Source organism: Sporobolomyces koalae (assembly GCF_050403365.1).
Source record: "Sporobolomyces koalae JCM15063 DNA, S_koalae_JCM15063T_v1_ctg38, whole genome shotgun sequence".
Taxonomy (NCBI): Eukaryota; Fungi; Basidiomycota; class Microbotryomycetes; order Sporidiobolales; family Sporidiobolaceae; genus Sporobolomyces; species Sporobolomyces koalae.
This window is the reverse complement of record NW_027481733.1, coordinates 1-13,339: the sequence shown is the minus strand read 5'-3', so window position 1 is coordinate 13,339 and position 13,339 is coordinate 1. Positions and strand designations below refer to the sequence as shown.

Here is a 13,339-nt window from a genome sequence, read left to right as displayed (position 1 = left end):
TCTAATCTATAGAGTACCCGCTTTGCGCCCAACTCTGGTTGCCACGAAAGATCCCCGCCAACTTGCAATCCTGCTCCCACGGAGAATGTGCCATTCGGACAATCTCGCTCAAAGGGTTGCGCGGATTAGCTTTCCACCAATTCATTTTCTTCCACTCGAGCATGAGCTCGTACTCGTCCCTCCCTTCTTCACTCGAGAGGTACTTCAACCGATTCGCGAGTTGCGCGATACCATCTTTCGCTCGTTGAGACAATTCCGTTGGCTCTTTCGAATCGGTGCGTGAAGGCTGGGTGTAGTTCGTAGGAAGGTAATCGGCAACATCGATCGCGGCGTTCAAAGCCGGGAAGAACCTAGTCGAATAGGACGGCGCGCCAAATACGATCGGTACAGACCCTCGCTCGAGCGCTTGGAAATATTTCTCCGTCACATAGTCTGTCATAGAGATATTCCTCAAAGGTTTCAGAAGCTGGTGCAGGTAAGGGATCGGAAAAAGGGGTCAGGAAAAGGTTTTGTCCTCACCGAAATCGTTCGAGTTTTCAAACGCGATTGTGAACAGATAGTAGTTGATCGTCGTGATCTTAGCACGCACGGGCTCGTGAGCTGCATGAGTCTCATCGTAAGAATGCCTGTCCTCGGTTCAACTTACCTTGGTGTTCCAATTCGTGTGAGATGTGCCAACATCCTCGTAGTGGCCAATCTGCTTCAAAGTATCGTCCGCATTGGCATTGTTGTGACACTTCCCGAAATTGTCGAGCTTGTCGCCGAGCAGAGTTGTCAATTCGTCGAGGATCAGGGTGCGGGCGTTCTTGGGTCGACAGTTTGAAACGAAACTCGCAGCGATCTTGTCGTGGCGTTTCGAAGCGTAGGGCACTGGCGGGTTCGAATAGTTGAAATACCCATACGAGTAAGTTGTGGGCACGGTCGAGTTTAGACGATCTGGCGCGGTACTACACTCGTAAATTTTCGACGAAACGAGGTTCGTAGGTATTTGAGAGAAAGCGGATCGACTGACAAGTCATCTCGTAGTGATAAGTTTCGTTGCGCCGACCTTGTTGCAATTTGTCGAAATGAGCTTCGAGGAATTCGCGGTTCGGGGCGCTCTCGACCCCCCAAATCACTTGCTTCTGCCATGGACGGTCCCGCCTACGATCTTTCAGCTCGTCTTCGTTGAGCCCACGGTTCGAATCCGAGTTGTAAACGACGATATCGGCAGCAGATTCGTCCGAGGTGAATACCACCGGGATGGGACAAGTTCCGAGCAATGCGGCTCGATCGTTCATCGTAGGTTCTTCGAGATAGTGTATTCGAACGGGAGGTTCGCGTTCAAAGTCGAAATCAACGGATACCGAGGACGCGTGCGGTCCGCCGAGCAGAAATTCGGGAACCTGCGGGGCCGAAGTCGACCAGAGCGAATGGACGCTCGACAAGATGACAGCTCCCACGACGGCGCCAAGGACGAAGAGTGCGACTTGTCGAATCCATCTTCGTGGTGGCTTGGTTGAAACATTGACGGTTGGATCCGAATCGTCCCAAACATCTTCCTCGAGGCCTTCTTCCTCCTGTCCATCCTTGAACGTTTCTCGCTCGTTGCGAAGTTGCTCGCTTCGTGCTGCTCCTGATCCGAGTCCTTGCTCGAGATCCGAACCGCCGGGAACAGGGTGATAACGGAACGTATCGAGCCTGACCGGTGCCGACGTCGAATCGGCGGTCGTATTAGTCGGGACCGGCATCCAGCTTGAGTTCGTTATCACCTATCACGAGCCGGTGCCCTCTGGCGCTTCTCCTACTTCTGTCGACAGTCGTGCGCCAGAGAGTAACTATCGCGATGCTATCATGTTGCCGCAGTACTTCGCTTAGATCACTTCAATGTTTGCAAAGCCAAATCCTCGTATCGGTACAAGAATGTGAGATTGGGTGATCACGTATGTCACGCATTGTTAGTCACAGCGCAATTAATGCGACTTGTAAGATGATTCTCGGTCGCCGCGGACATATTATTTAGTTTACACCTTTGTTATTTGTTTTTTCCTCTGGCTACATTATCCTGAACCATGGATATTTCCAGCTGATCATGATGGATGCAGAACCGAAGCGATTGTGTGTTGAGCCGAAAGATGTCGTTCCCGACTCACGTACGAGACGCTTGATCAGCATTCGCCGCCTTGCGCGCCGACACTCTAGATCGTCTTGACAAGCACAGCTCGTACCACTCAGGCTATTCATACCGATCTCTTGATCCACAGCATCGTTACCTTCGAACTTGCCGACTCGCATCACCACCCTTCACGATGCCTCCCAAAGCTGACCTGAACAAAGCGGGAGTCGAGTCGAGTGACTTTCCGAGTCTGTGCAACACCTGTCTCGGTCCCAACCCGTACGTCGTTTCGTCTCGTGGCAGAGATCTCGCTTGACTGCCCCCATCTTGCATCCGTCTGATCCTCTTCGTGTATCCGCGAACCCAGATACATTCGCATGTCGAAGCAGTCGCTTGGAGCAGAGTGCAAAGTGTGCACTCGACCCTTCACGGTCAGTAGCCGGATCAGTACTCTTGCAGAACCGTTGTTCCATCTGACCCTTCCTCACGCTCTCTTCTCTGTCATCAGGTCTTTCGCTGGTTGCCAGGACAAGGCATGAGGTACAAGAAGACTGAAGTGTGCCAGACGTGTGCGAAAGCCAAGAACGTGTGCCAAACGTGCCTACTCGACTTGCAGTTCGGGTTGCCCACCCAAGTGCGCGACACCGTCTTGGGCAGGCTGAGCAAGGCACCTCAGAGTGATATCAATCGCGAATACTACGCGCAGAATCGTAAGTCGGTTCACACGACCTTGTTAGGCCTACTCTAACCACCCTTTGTCTTTTTGGCACTCTGACAGTCGAAGCGAACCAGGAGAACGGAGAATCGGGCGCGTTCCAATTCGGCAAAGCTGACAGTGCCGGCAAGGAACTGCTCAAGAAGCTCGCACGTCAAGACCCTTCGTACAAACGCAACCGACCGCACATCTGTTCATTCTACGCCAAGGGCAGTTGCAACAGAGGAGATGCGTGTCCGTATCGACACGAGTTGCCCGTCGAGAAGGGTGATCTAAGTCACCAGAACATCAAGGATCGCTGTAAGTCGTCGTCGACGCGAATCTTGTTGTAAACCGCGGTTCCTGATCCCTTGTGGCTATGACAGACCATGGCAATCATGACCCAGTCGCACGCAAGATTCTCGCAAAGCATGCCGGAGAAGCAGGACTGGCGCCTCCAGCTGACGAGGACATTGTCAGTTCGGATCCTCTCTGTATACCGTCCTGCATATTTGTTCCTGACTGTTTTCTCACTTGACAGACGTCACTGTTCTTGACCGCACTGCCTGCCACCGCAACCGAGGATTCGATTCGACAGTTTTATACGGCCGCGTCGTTCCCGGCAAACAAGATCAAGTCGATCGTGCTCGTATCGAGTTCTAAAGTCGCGTTCGTCAACTTTGTCAACCGAGAAGCTGCTGAACAAGCCGCAGGGGTCAGCAGTGTTGGAGTCAAAGTCGACGGACATGATGTTAAGGTCCAATGGGGACGGAGTCGGCCGAAGAAGAATGGAGCGGCCGCTTCGAGTGGTAGCGGCACCCCTACGGTAGTATCGGAACGGGAGGTGCAGTCTACGGGCAAGTAGATCGATTCTTCTTTGTACCCCATTTGTTTTTTTTCAGCACCGCAATCTGTTGTAACCAAAGGAGAAAGCGTCTGCACGAAGTTTTTCAAACCGGAACCTCGGAGAGTACATGGAAATTTCGGGTCTCGTTTCAACAAGGGAATTCGTTCATGCTTCAACCCTTCTCCTCTTGTCCTTGTCCGCGCTTCGATCGTCAGCTCCTCCATCGTCGTGAGTCCTCCTCGTCGAACTGCGTCGGTCATCGTCGTACCTGGTAGATCTCGACCTCCTCTCTTCCCTTCGCTCCTCGTCCTCCTTGCGCGAAGAAGAAGTTCGAGTACTGCTGTCACGTTCCGATCTCCTCGAGTGGTCGTCCCTCGACGATGAAGAAGTATGTTCATCCCTCGAAGACCTGCCTCCGCCACTTGCTCGTTCACGTTCCCTCTCGCGTTCGCGGTCGCGATCGCGCTCACGCTCCCGCTCACGTTCCCTGTCCCTGTCCCTCTCCCGCTCCCGATCTCGGTCTCGATCTCCTCCTCCTGATCCACTCGAAGGACCAGTAGGTACAGCAGCGCTACCCGTTTCGTACCTTCTCGAGCTGTCCCTACGATCTCCATCTCGATCACGTTCGCTGCCTCGATCACGTTCACGTTCACGATCACGGTCTCCTCGAGAATGGTGTTTGAGTCTCTTCTCGGGAGGGATCGGTCGGAACGCAACGGCGGGAGCAGCAACGGGAGCAGTACCGTTCGGACCGTGTCCATTGATCGACGAGTTCTTCGTACCGACTGCTGGGAGGGGAGCGGTTTGGAGTGGACCTCGCGAACGCCATTCGTCCATCAGTTCTCGCAGTTGATGATATCCAAGATGCATCTAAGAATCCGACACGAGGGCGACATTGGCGATAAGTTTCGGGCGGTTCTTTTCACGCCTAAAAGAGAGAGAGAGAGGAATGATCTTACCTTTCCTCCAAAGTGATCGGCCAACCTTCGATCGGAATCGAGTACGGACAAGTAGGCACCACAGATTTCACAGACCCTCAACTTTTGGTGTCCGGACGCACCAGCCGTTTCGGTCAAGTTGGTCAACTCGCGTTCCTTCTCTTGCTTCTCGGCCTTGAGCGCTTCGGCTTTCGTCAGTTGCACCATCGACTCTTCGACTTTACCCTGAGATCCTGTAGAATTGGGGACAGACGATCAATCACGGTGGGGAAAGATACGAGAGAGGGGAAAGTGAAATGGGGGTTTCCGTACCGAGCTGTTCGACTTCAGCCATCGCAGCTTGGTACGCTCCCTCGATTTCTCCAACTTCGCGCATCTGGTTGCAGCAAGACAGCAAGCAGGTTTGAGGGTCAGGGAGATCTTGCGGTCGATCGTTCTCAACTCGACGACACTCACGAGAGCGGTGGTACGGTTGTTCTCCTCGGGAGTCTTTTCCAACCTCCTTTGCGCGGCCGAGATCCTGCGGTTGCACTCTTCGATAAAGTGGTAGATCTGCACATAAGGAAGCCTTGTCAGACAACCGTTCGGGACGACAAAGCCCACACAGAAAGAGAGAAAACGAGGGTATTCAAACGTACGACTTGCTCATAGTTGGCTTTGAACGTGTTCAAGATGCGGACTTGCTTGTCATCCTTTTCGGTTTCGGCCTTCTTGAGCAAGTCGTTGTACTCGGACTTGAGTTTCGCCGAGTGGTTCTTGGGACAAGGACCAAGGTCCATTTTCTGAACAGATCGAGGCAAGGCAGATCAGGTTCAGTGATCGCGACGACGCTTAGGGTAGGCTCGCAGTGCTCACGGTGTTGGTGAAGAGATCGTGGGGACAGATCCCGGCTACGAACGGATGACACAGTTTGGGATCGTACAACGAAACGTCGCTCTGGACGATACCGAGTGCCTCTGCAACAACACGCAGTAGACAAAGTCAGTGCTCGGCGAATCAATCGACAAGACAGAAGGCGTACCAGGTCCCATGAGTTGCTCGAGGATCTTGCGTTGTTGCTCCTGCAAGGTGCGACGAGAGATGATGAAACCCTTCGTCAGTCTCTGCCTCGACTCGCTCGCTCTCGGGGTTCACCTAATCGTTTCGGAACTTACCGCATGTCGACCCATGTTGTCCTCGACGAGTGAGTACTCGAGACGGCGTGGGAGACTGGGCGCGGGGGAGGTCAAGTGGTTTCGGATCCGACGTTCGCGTTATTTCCACGCTTCTCGCGTTCTCTCACATTCCTCGCATGCTTAAGGGTTTTCTCATTGACAGCATCATGGAACGATCAGTAGGCACCTATTGACGCATTCGCAGCGCCACGTTACAGTGTTTGGCTTCCTTCTTGCCCTCGCGCAATTGACGCTGCTCGGCACGGGAACGGCAGCGCACATTCGGACTTACATCAGCTCAGAGATTCGGGATGAAGTGTCGCAAGAAAATGCAGGGAGGAGACTTGCGATCGCCATCTCTCGCCTATCCTCGATCAGTCTTTCGCTGATTCTCGCGAGTTTCTTGCGCGTCGTGACCGCGAGGTCCTTCCTGGCTTCAACTGTATTCGTGCGACTCTTTGCTAAGCATTACTTGGCCCTCACTCACGTGAAGACAGTCCACAGAACACGCACGAGCGATCCTAGCATCCTGGATGAACTCGTTGTTCTGCTCGGCTTGCTCGTTTGTGTACTCGTCAATCGAGACGACAACTGCTCCATTCGACATGCGCTGACTCTCGACCGCAAGCTTGAGACTCGCAGGTGCGATCATCCCTGGGTACTCGGTCTTTGATGCGGCTTCTTGCTCTTCGAGTCCGACTTCTCCGATGATTTGGTCTCTGCAGAGACACGGATCCGAATACGGGTCGGGCCAGCGAAGCTGAGTGTGAGTCTCGAGTAGACGTACGTCTTGGACGAATGAGCTTCGATCAGGCGATGTCCTTGCTCGAGAGCGTCGTTCAGGATTGTTTCCATCCTCGCTTTCAACGACCGTGCGGCTTGCGCTTGAGGTTTGATCTTCTTGTTCATCTCGGACTGTTGAAAGCTGGTCATTTGTGTAGCTCATTGTCTCTTTCCGAGGGGAGATTGATGAAGCAAAGAGTTGAGAAGCGAAGCGTACGTTCAACAGACTCTGAAAGTCAAGTCTGTGCGGGAGGCAATTGATGACTCTCTTTGTTCCCGCGTTGGTAGACAAGATCCGCGCTAGACGCTCACAGAGTGACATCTTCATCCTCCTCTTCTGGATCAGACTGTTGGACCCTAGTGCCATCGTTCGCCGAGTCTTCCTGCTCGTCGGCGTCTCCGTCCGCCTCGTCCGCGCTACTGTCTACCTGCATCTCTGTGTATTTGACCTTTATTGAGGAAAACGCGGGGCTGCATCAGATCTGGAGGAGGAGGCCAGGGCGAGAGAAGCAGGGGACTTCAGACTGAACCCTGCGCCCTGAGCGTGCGGTTCGGTCGGTGTGACGTGAAGGCGTGGCTGGCATTGTCCCACAAAGGATCCGCTGTCTTGTGCGCCTCTAAGGAATGATGGACGAGAGGAAAAGTCCGAGGGCGACATCGGGCCTTCGGTGGGGAAATCCGAAAGAGCACAAACCTTTTCCGCGCTGACCTCCGCTTATCATCAATGTGCATTCTCACTTCTAGAACTTCTATGTCTGCAATCGCTATAAAAGCTATGGCTGTGCGAGTGGGATGGGCCAGTCCCATGCTCTCTTTCATTTCTCGCTTTGCTCGCGCGATACCTCCCATTGGAAGCTCACTCTATACACGGCGCAGTCGGATCTATTTCAGGATACTGTTCGACCAGGTTTCGCAAAGGCAAGAACAATCTTTCTCGTTCAGCATGATCATCTGACTGGGCGATCCGAACGATGTCGGCCCAGGTCGTCCAGTTCCAAGACTCGCACTTTTCCGGTTCGAGAATCTTTGCAGCAAAGGGGAAGAAACATTTGTGACACAATTCAGTCTCATCGGGATGCTTGACAAAGCCGGATGGAAGAGAACGGAAGGAAGCTCACTTTCGGTTCGACCGTCCTGCCCTGGACCCTTGCTTTGACAAATACTGTCACGTAGTGTTTCTTTGCCTCGACAAACACATCGTTCGTCGCCGTGACCACCTCGAGCTGGTCTCGGTCTGGATTCAACTCGATGCCGGTCTCTTCCAGGACTTCACGAATCGCACAGCTTTGAAACGTTTCTGTCAGTTCGAGGTGACCGCCCGGAAGTTGAATGCAACCTGTAGATTGACTTGAAGTCAATTACGGTGAGGGTGTCGAGCGAGAGGACAATTCACCCGCGCCGTGGGATCCTTTGCGCAGTCCGACGATGAATTCATTCTTCTCGTTCAAGACGAAACACCCGACTCCCACTCGTACCGTACCCATCGCGCGAGCTTCAGGATATGACGGGAGTCGAGGTAGAGAAAGAGAAGTCAGATCAAGGGCAGCACATACGCGCGCGCCGGCTGATGGCTCTCGCTTAGCCACGTCAAATGGATGACCCGCTTCATCGTGTTCAATGGCGCACCAAGCACTCGTGAATGCTCAGCCTCCCAGAAAGACTCCGGCTGGACAACTCGAACTCGATGGAGCACGACGACAGTCGAACTCTCGCCCCCGCATGTTGATTCAACCGACCTCACAGAGGGAAGTGTCCCGCGGAAGCAGGTCGAAGGTGTATTACGGAATAAGGGGTCACGCCCAACGCAAGGGGTGACCGGGATCGAGCGGGACGACCCCGCCGTATGCGATCAAGCGAAGAAGAAGCCTCGCTTGAGCATCGAGACGCAAGAGTTTGAGAGCTGTCAGTGATCCCTTACTGCCTCTTACTGGAGACTTGTCCAGCGTAATTGATAAGTCCCTCGTCTCCAGTTTTTATGCTGCCACCTCCGAGCCAGCCGAGGCCTCTTCCCCCTTCACGCCGAACGCAAGCCGAACCAAGTCTCACACGATCGCAACGACACGACAAATCGTTCCTCGACGAAGCGAACGAGACGACCAATGTTTCGTTCTCGAGGTACGACTCGACGGGAGCAGCCTTGACGACGTTTGATCTCACTTCAAACCCTGAGCGACCATCCATGATTGCGATCAATTCTTTCGACGAAGATGACGATACCTCGTACGCGTCTTCGTGCGATCTTTCGATTGGTCCTCCCCCAGCCCTCCCTTGGGCCCTTCACGACTTGACCAAACTCGACCAATTGCGAAATCGGTACGCGTCGCTAACGAGTTCAACCATTACGACGGGCGTAACAGTTTCGGTGCTTGGAGTCATCACAAGTGTCGACTCGCGAGAGACTGCCAACAGTAGAGTGACCGAACTCGTTTTGGAAGATGACACGGGCGCGAACGCGAAATTGGTCGCTTGGGGCAATCCTGGAATCGAGCTCGCACAGGCGCTCAGGACGGGTGATGTGGTTTTCTTCGGCAGTGAGTACATCGTATCCTTCTTTCCCGAGTCTGTGAGGGCATTTCTGGCACAAAGACACCGAGACTGATTCTCTCTCGATGGCTTTTCGCTTGGTATGCGGCACAGAACTGAGACTGTACCGATCAAACTACTCTTCCAACCTCGAGCTCAAATTGGTCGAGCATACGTCGCAGGTTGGGATCGCGTATCGAACGAGAGTATTTGACAGTCAGGACGCGCTGTACACATTTCATGAGAACTGGGCACAGGAGTTTGGTCAAGCTAGAGCAGTATGGGATATTGTCGCATGGTGGAACCGACATCGGGAGCACGATTTCAGTTGAATCAAAACCACTACTTTTGTGGGTTAAACCGGTACCGCGTCATTAGCTCTGTAGCTTGTGTTCATCATTCTTTCGCGCACTCTCCATCGAGCGCGTGTGTTACTAGGCACATCATACCGCTTAGTTCCTCGACCGGTTGACCGACTGCGATTCACGCCAGTCTTCGTCATGGCCCCACGCGCCTCCACTTCGACTGCAGCAGCATCCGCGACTGCTGCACCAGAGACAACGAAACGGAAGGCACCTGATACCAAGCCTCAAGGATCCGACTCTGAACTGTCTGCATTGTCGTCTGCGGACGAGGAAGAGACGAAAGTGACCAAGAAACCCAAGAAGGAACCCAAGAAGAAAGCTCCCGTCACTCCGATCCACCCAGACTTGCCGAACAACACGGCATTCCCAGATCCACTCGAACCGTTCGAGAGACCGAGCGGTTCCGATCAGATCCGGATCTCGAGTTGGAACGTTGCCGGGTTGAAGGCTTGCGAGAAGAAAGGTACAAAAGATATCGCTCCCTACTCGGCTATACAAACACTGTTGACTAAGGTGGGGAACGAGTGTGCAGGTTTCTCGAAATACGTCGAAGCGGAAGATGCGGATATTCTCATTCTGCAAGAAACGAAATGTGATAGTCTCGCTTTACCCTCGATCGATGACCGTTATCCCGTGCGTCGAAATCTATCTCACTGATTCGGACTCGAAAGTCATCAGACCGAGACTGAACTCTTTCCGCGTTGTTAGTACCGGTACTGGGGGATTCACCACAAGAAAGGTCAAGCTGGAGTTGCGATTCTGTCCAAGATTGAACCCCTCAACGTGGTGAAAGGGCTCCCAACCACTGAACCCGAGACTGCTCAGAAAGAGTCCGAGGGCCGGATCATCACGCTGGAATTTGCCAACACCTATCTCGTCGGAACCTGTCAGTCTCTCCATGGTTTTGACGGGTTCTCCACGTCAACGCTGATTCAATATCTTGCTGATACTTGTGTTGACCAGACGTGCCGAATGCTGGACAAGCTTTGAAGACTCTACCCGAGAAAGCGGCTTGGAACAAAGCGTTTGAAACGTACCTGCGACAACTCGATAGCAAGAAACCGGTTGTGTGGCTCGGCGACCTGAACGTCGTACCGACTCCACTCGACATTCGCAACTGGAAAACGAATTACAACAAGTCGGCGGGATGTACCGATACCGAGATTGACGGGTTCAACGCTCAGTTGACTGCAGGACCCAACGGCAGGATGGTGGATGTGTGGAGGGAACGCAATCCCGAGCTCGAAGGACACTACACGTACTTTAGTTACAAGTTCCAATGTCGTTCAAAGGGGATCGGGTGGAGGTTGGATTTCGTCGTGGTGAGTCTCGCGCCAACAAGAGTCCCTCGATCCCGTTCTTTTCCCCCCTCAGGCTAAAGATGCTACGATCGCGGTACGACAGGCTTCCGAACGCATCTTGAACAAAGTGAAGCAGTGCGAGATTCGTCAATCCATTTGTGAACCGCTTTCAATTTCCTCAGAGCACCCGGAACGACCAGACTGACGGATTGACCCTGTTCAAAATTCTAGATGGAGCTTCGGATCACGTTCCAATTATGCTCGATCTCGAAGGACCCCTGTAGAGTGGTATTCCTGCTGTTTGAAACGGGTTGGGATTGCAGGGTATTGCAACATAATGGCAGCATAGAGAGAACGGATATAATCTGGAATAATCTGGAGAGATGCCTCCGGGGTAAAGTGAACAGAACATGAAGAAATCGGCAAAGACAGTCTCGAACTATGTCACAACTACCCCGTTTCTGGAATTGATCCGATCCTTGAAATAGAACTGCTCGAGGTCGTCCTCGAACTGTGACCTGATCTCGTTTTCGGAGGTACAACCCGCCCCAGATCTTCATGTTCGTGATGATCAGTTTCGTCGTCGAAGAGCTGATCGTTTGGTTGCCTCGTGCGAGATCGTGATGAAGCATTGTGGTGATTCCCTCGAACCATTTCCGTCGAACGACTTCTCGTCATGTAGAGCTTTGAAACAGTTTTACGACTGCTCGATCTCGAGTTGTATCCGACATCCGAGTCCCTGCTTCTCGTTCGAGTTCGAGCTAGTTGTCGTTCAAGATCCTCCGATTCTTCGTCGTGATCGTGGTTCAACAAGGCCGCTTCCTCTTCTGCCGAGTCGAGTCCATTCCGGTCCTTCTTGCCCTCGCGTTGACGATGGTGATGATGCGATTCTTTCCTCAACCTCCGTTTCTCCGAGTAGATGACTGCTTGAAACATGATCATCAAGTCGAAACAGAGAGTACCGCCAGATCCCAACAGGTACGGGAGACTTTCGACGAGGTAACCAGGTTCGGTTTTCGAGAACGGATTCGTCAAGATTGAAGCGACGTAGAGAGAGTTGCCGATGAACGCAAACAGGAATAAGGTCATAGCCAATCCTTCGACGGAACGTCGACGGAACTTTTTTGCAGTTCAAGACAAAGCGAGGCGTTATTAGTCTTGTAGATTTGATGCGATCGTGTGAGAATGATAGAAACTTACGTTGCGCCAGATTTGAGGTAGACGACTAGTCAAGTATGCCGTTGTGCACAACCACGCACTGACTCTCCCAATGACTCGTTCCCAATCTGTTCCACCGGTCGTGTCATCTCGAGGTGAAGACGGTTCATCCGATCGAGAATCGTTTGCCGCGCTCATCGTTGTGATTGAAGAAATCTCGACAGAAACGTCGAGCGGGTAGATCGAACGCTTCGTCGATCGTGAACTAGATTCGACAAACATGGTCGGGTATCGGAGTTGGCGTTCGAGACTCACGAACCGGTCGCGAGGCTTAACGATCGAGTCGGGCCCTGTGGGAACTCGAACACGCCAAGCTTCTCCTGCATTTCCGCCTCCTCTGGTGGTCAATGATCCGGCACCACTACCACCACCACTAGTTAGAGTCCCGATCGTGAACAACAGTCCCACCGACAGGAATGCGATGCCTGTGCCTCTTCTCGACGGCGGAGGTGGTCGACTTCGACTCGAAGACCCTCTCGTCATGTGATGTGCTTCGTGATGCGGATCTTGCACGGGAGCGCGGTGTTCGCTCGTGGTGGTAGTAGTAGCTGGGTTGAACGAGACGTGGTGGTGAGGCAATCGAGTTTGAGCCGTGTGTACCGGGTAGGAGCCGAGTTGGTCTCCCGACGGCGATCCGTAGATGGTCGCGAGAGTCGGGTCGAAAGTCTGGGTCAAAGTTCCTCCTGCACCAGCGAATCGGGTCAGGGTTCTACCCCTTTCCGGAATGCTAGGAGATGGAGGCTCCTCGCGAGAAGCATCGCTGTTGTACAGGCTCGTGGAGCTGAGGTTCGAAGGCAAGAACGCCGCGTTCGAGTTTTCGCGTGTGTGCGGAACCAGATTGGGAGTCGTCGCTGCAGTCGATCTTGCCGAGCTAGTGTTTTCCGACATCCAACTTGCGCGCATTTGATCTTCGGCAGCAGCAATCGTGTGTGCAGAGGAAGAACGCGGAAGGTGGTTGTAGCTTTTCGAGCGGCCAGGACGACCCCGACGCGTTTTCGATGCTTTCCGAGGATGAACGTAGGGCGGATGATGAATCGCAGAGCCTTGAGCGTATGGAAAGTTCTCCGACAGCGGCGGAAAGTCTTGAGGAGGTTTGCGTCGACTGTAGTAGTAGTACTGCGATACGAGCGCGACGTCGACAAAGAGAAAGTACGTCGCGAGGTAGCTGTCGGAGATTTTGGAAGTCATGATCAGCCCTATTGCGGCACTGATATTGTAGACAAAGAGAGACGTACGTTTGAAACGGGAGCTGATGCGTCAAAACACATCTATGCACCGAGAATCGGAGTAAGTCGTCGTGTTCTGTCACAAAGGGAACGAGAACTCACCCGACGAAATTCGTAAAGTCTCCCCAGAACCAAGAGATGAGGAATGGAAGAGCGAGACCTGGCGGGAGAAGAGAATCAGCTCAAGGGGGGGGG

General features: G+C 53.1%; 7 protein-coding genes across 7 annotated transcripts; 3 read left to right on the top strand and 4 right to left on the bottom strand.

The window, feature by feature from the left end:
- Nucleotide 1: 1 nt before the first annotated feature.
- JCM15063_000613 (uncharacterized protein) lies at nucleotides 2-1,730 on the bottom strand (the record flags this gene model as incomplete). Its single annotated transcript, XM_076680436.1, has 4 exons — nucleotides 2-432; nucleotides 520-577; nucleotides 647-936; nucleotides 1,013-1,730. The coding sequence occupies 4 exons, from the start codon at nucleotides 1,728-1,730 to the stop codon at nucleotides 2-4; spliced, it is 1,497 nt and encodes a 498-aa protein (XP_076532395.1).
- A 558-nt stretch (nucleotides 1,731-2,288) lies between these two features.
- On the top strand, nucleotides 2,289-3,654 carry ECM2 (Pre-mRNA-splicing factor ECM2; the record flags this gene model as incomplete). The annotated part of the gene is made up of 6 exons (XM_076680435.1): nucleotides 2,289-2,374; nucleotides 2,463-2,526; nucleotides 2,604-2,805; nucleotides 2,874-3,110; nucleotides 3,176-3,264; nucleotides 3,331-3,654. 6 exons carry the CDS (start codon nucleotides 2,289-2,291, stop codon nucleotides 3,652-3,654), a joined length of 1,002 nt encoding a protein of 333 aa, XP_076532394.1.
- A 147-nt stretch (nucleotides 3,655-3,801) lies between these two features.
- Nucleotides 3,802-6,637, bottom strand: LUC7 (Luc7p; the record flags this gene model as incomplete). Its single annotated transcript, XM_076680434.1, has 9 exons — nucleotides 3,802-4,506; nucleotides 4,596-4,807; nucleotides 4,887-4,950; nucleotides 5,031-5,126; nucleotides 5,213-5,356; nucleotides 5,430-5,530; nucleotides 5,596-5,635; nucleotides 6,216-6,447; nucleotides 6,516-6,637. 9 exons carry the CDS (start codon nucleotides 6,635-6,637, stop codon nucleotides 3,802-3,804), a joined length of 1,716 nt encoding a protein of 571 aa, XP_076532393.1.
- Nucleotides 6,638-7,367: 730 nt separating this feature from the next.
- On the bottom strand, nucleotides 7,368-7,995 carry JCM15063_000610 (nucleotide triphosphate diphosphatase NUDT15; the record flags this gene model as incomplete). The annotated part of the gene is made up of 3 exons (XM_076680433.1): nucleotides 7,368-7,535; nucleotides 7,630-7,847; nucleotides 7,905-7,995. 3 exons carry the CDS (start codon nucleotides 7,993-7,995, stop codon nucleotides 7,368-7,370), a joined length of 477 nt encoding a protein of 158 aa, XP_076532392.1.
- A 491-nt stretch (nucleotides 7,996-8,486) lies between these two features.
- JCM15063_000609 (OB-fold nucleic acid binding domain-containing protein) lies at nucleotides 8,487-9,366 on the top strand (the record flags this gene model as incomplete). Its single annotated transcript, XM_076680432.1, has 2 exons — nucleotides 8,487-9,042; nucleotides 9,149-9,366. The coding sequence occupies 2 exons, from the start codon at nucleotides 8,487-8,489 to the stop codon at nucleotides 9,364-9,366; spliced, it is 774 nt and encodes a 257-aa protein (XP_076532391.1).
- A 168-nt stretch (nucleotides 9,367-9,534) lies between these two features.
- On the top strand, nucleotides 9,535-10,984 carry JCM15063_000608 (exodeoxyribonuclease III; the record flags this gene model as incomplete). The annotated part of the gene is made up of 6 exons (XM_076680431.1): nucleotides 9,535-9,862; nucleotides 9,932-10,032; nucleotides 10,108-10,285; nucleotides 10,363-10,721; nucleotides 10,804-10,858; nucleotides 10,932-10,984. The coding sequence occupies 6 exons, from the start codon at nucleotides 9,535-9,537 to the stop codon at nucleotides 10,982-10,984; spliced, it is 1,074 nt and encodes a 357-aa protein (XP_076532390.1).
- A 166-nt stretch (nucleotides 10,985-11,150) lies between these two features.
- On the bottom strand, nucleotides 11,151-13,265 carry JCM15063_000607 (PQ-loop repeat-containing protein; the record flags this gene model as incomplete). Its single annotated transcript, XM_076680430.1, has 4 exons — nucleotides 11,151-11,819; nucleotides 11,901-13,083; nucleotides 13,154-13,186; nucleotides 13,247-13,265. Coding segments are annotated over 4 exons (1,904 nt in total), but the record flags the coding sequence as incomplete, so codon positions are not given.
- Between the last annotated feature and the right edge of the window lie 74 nt (nucleotides 13,266-13,339).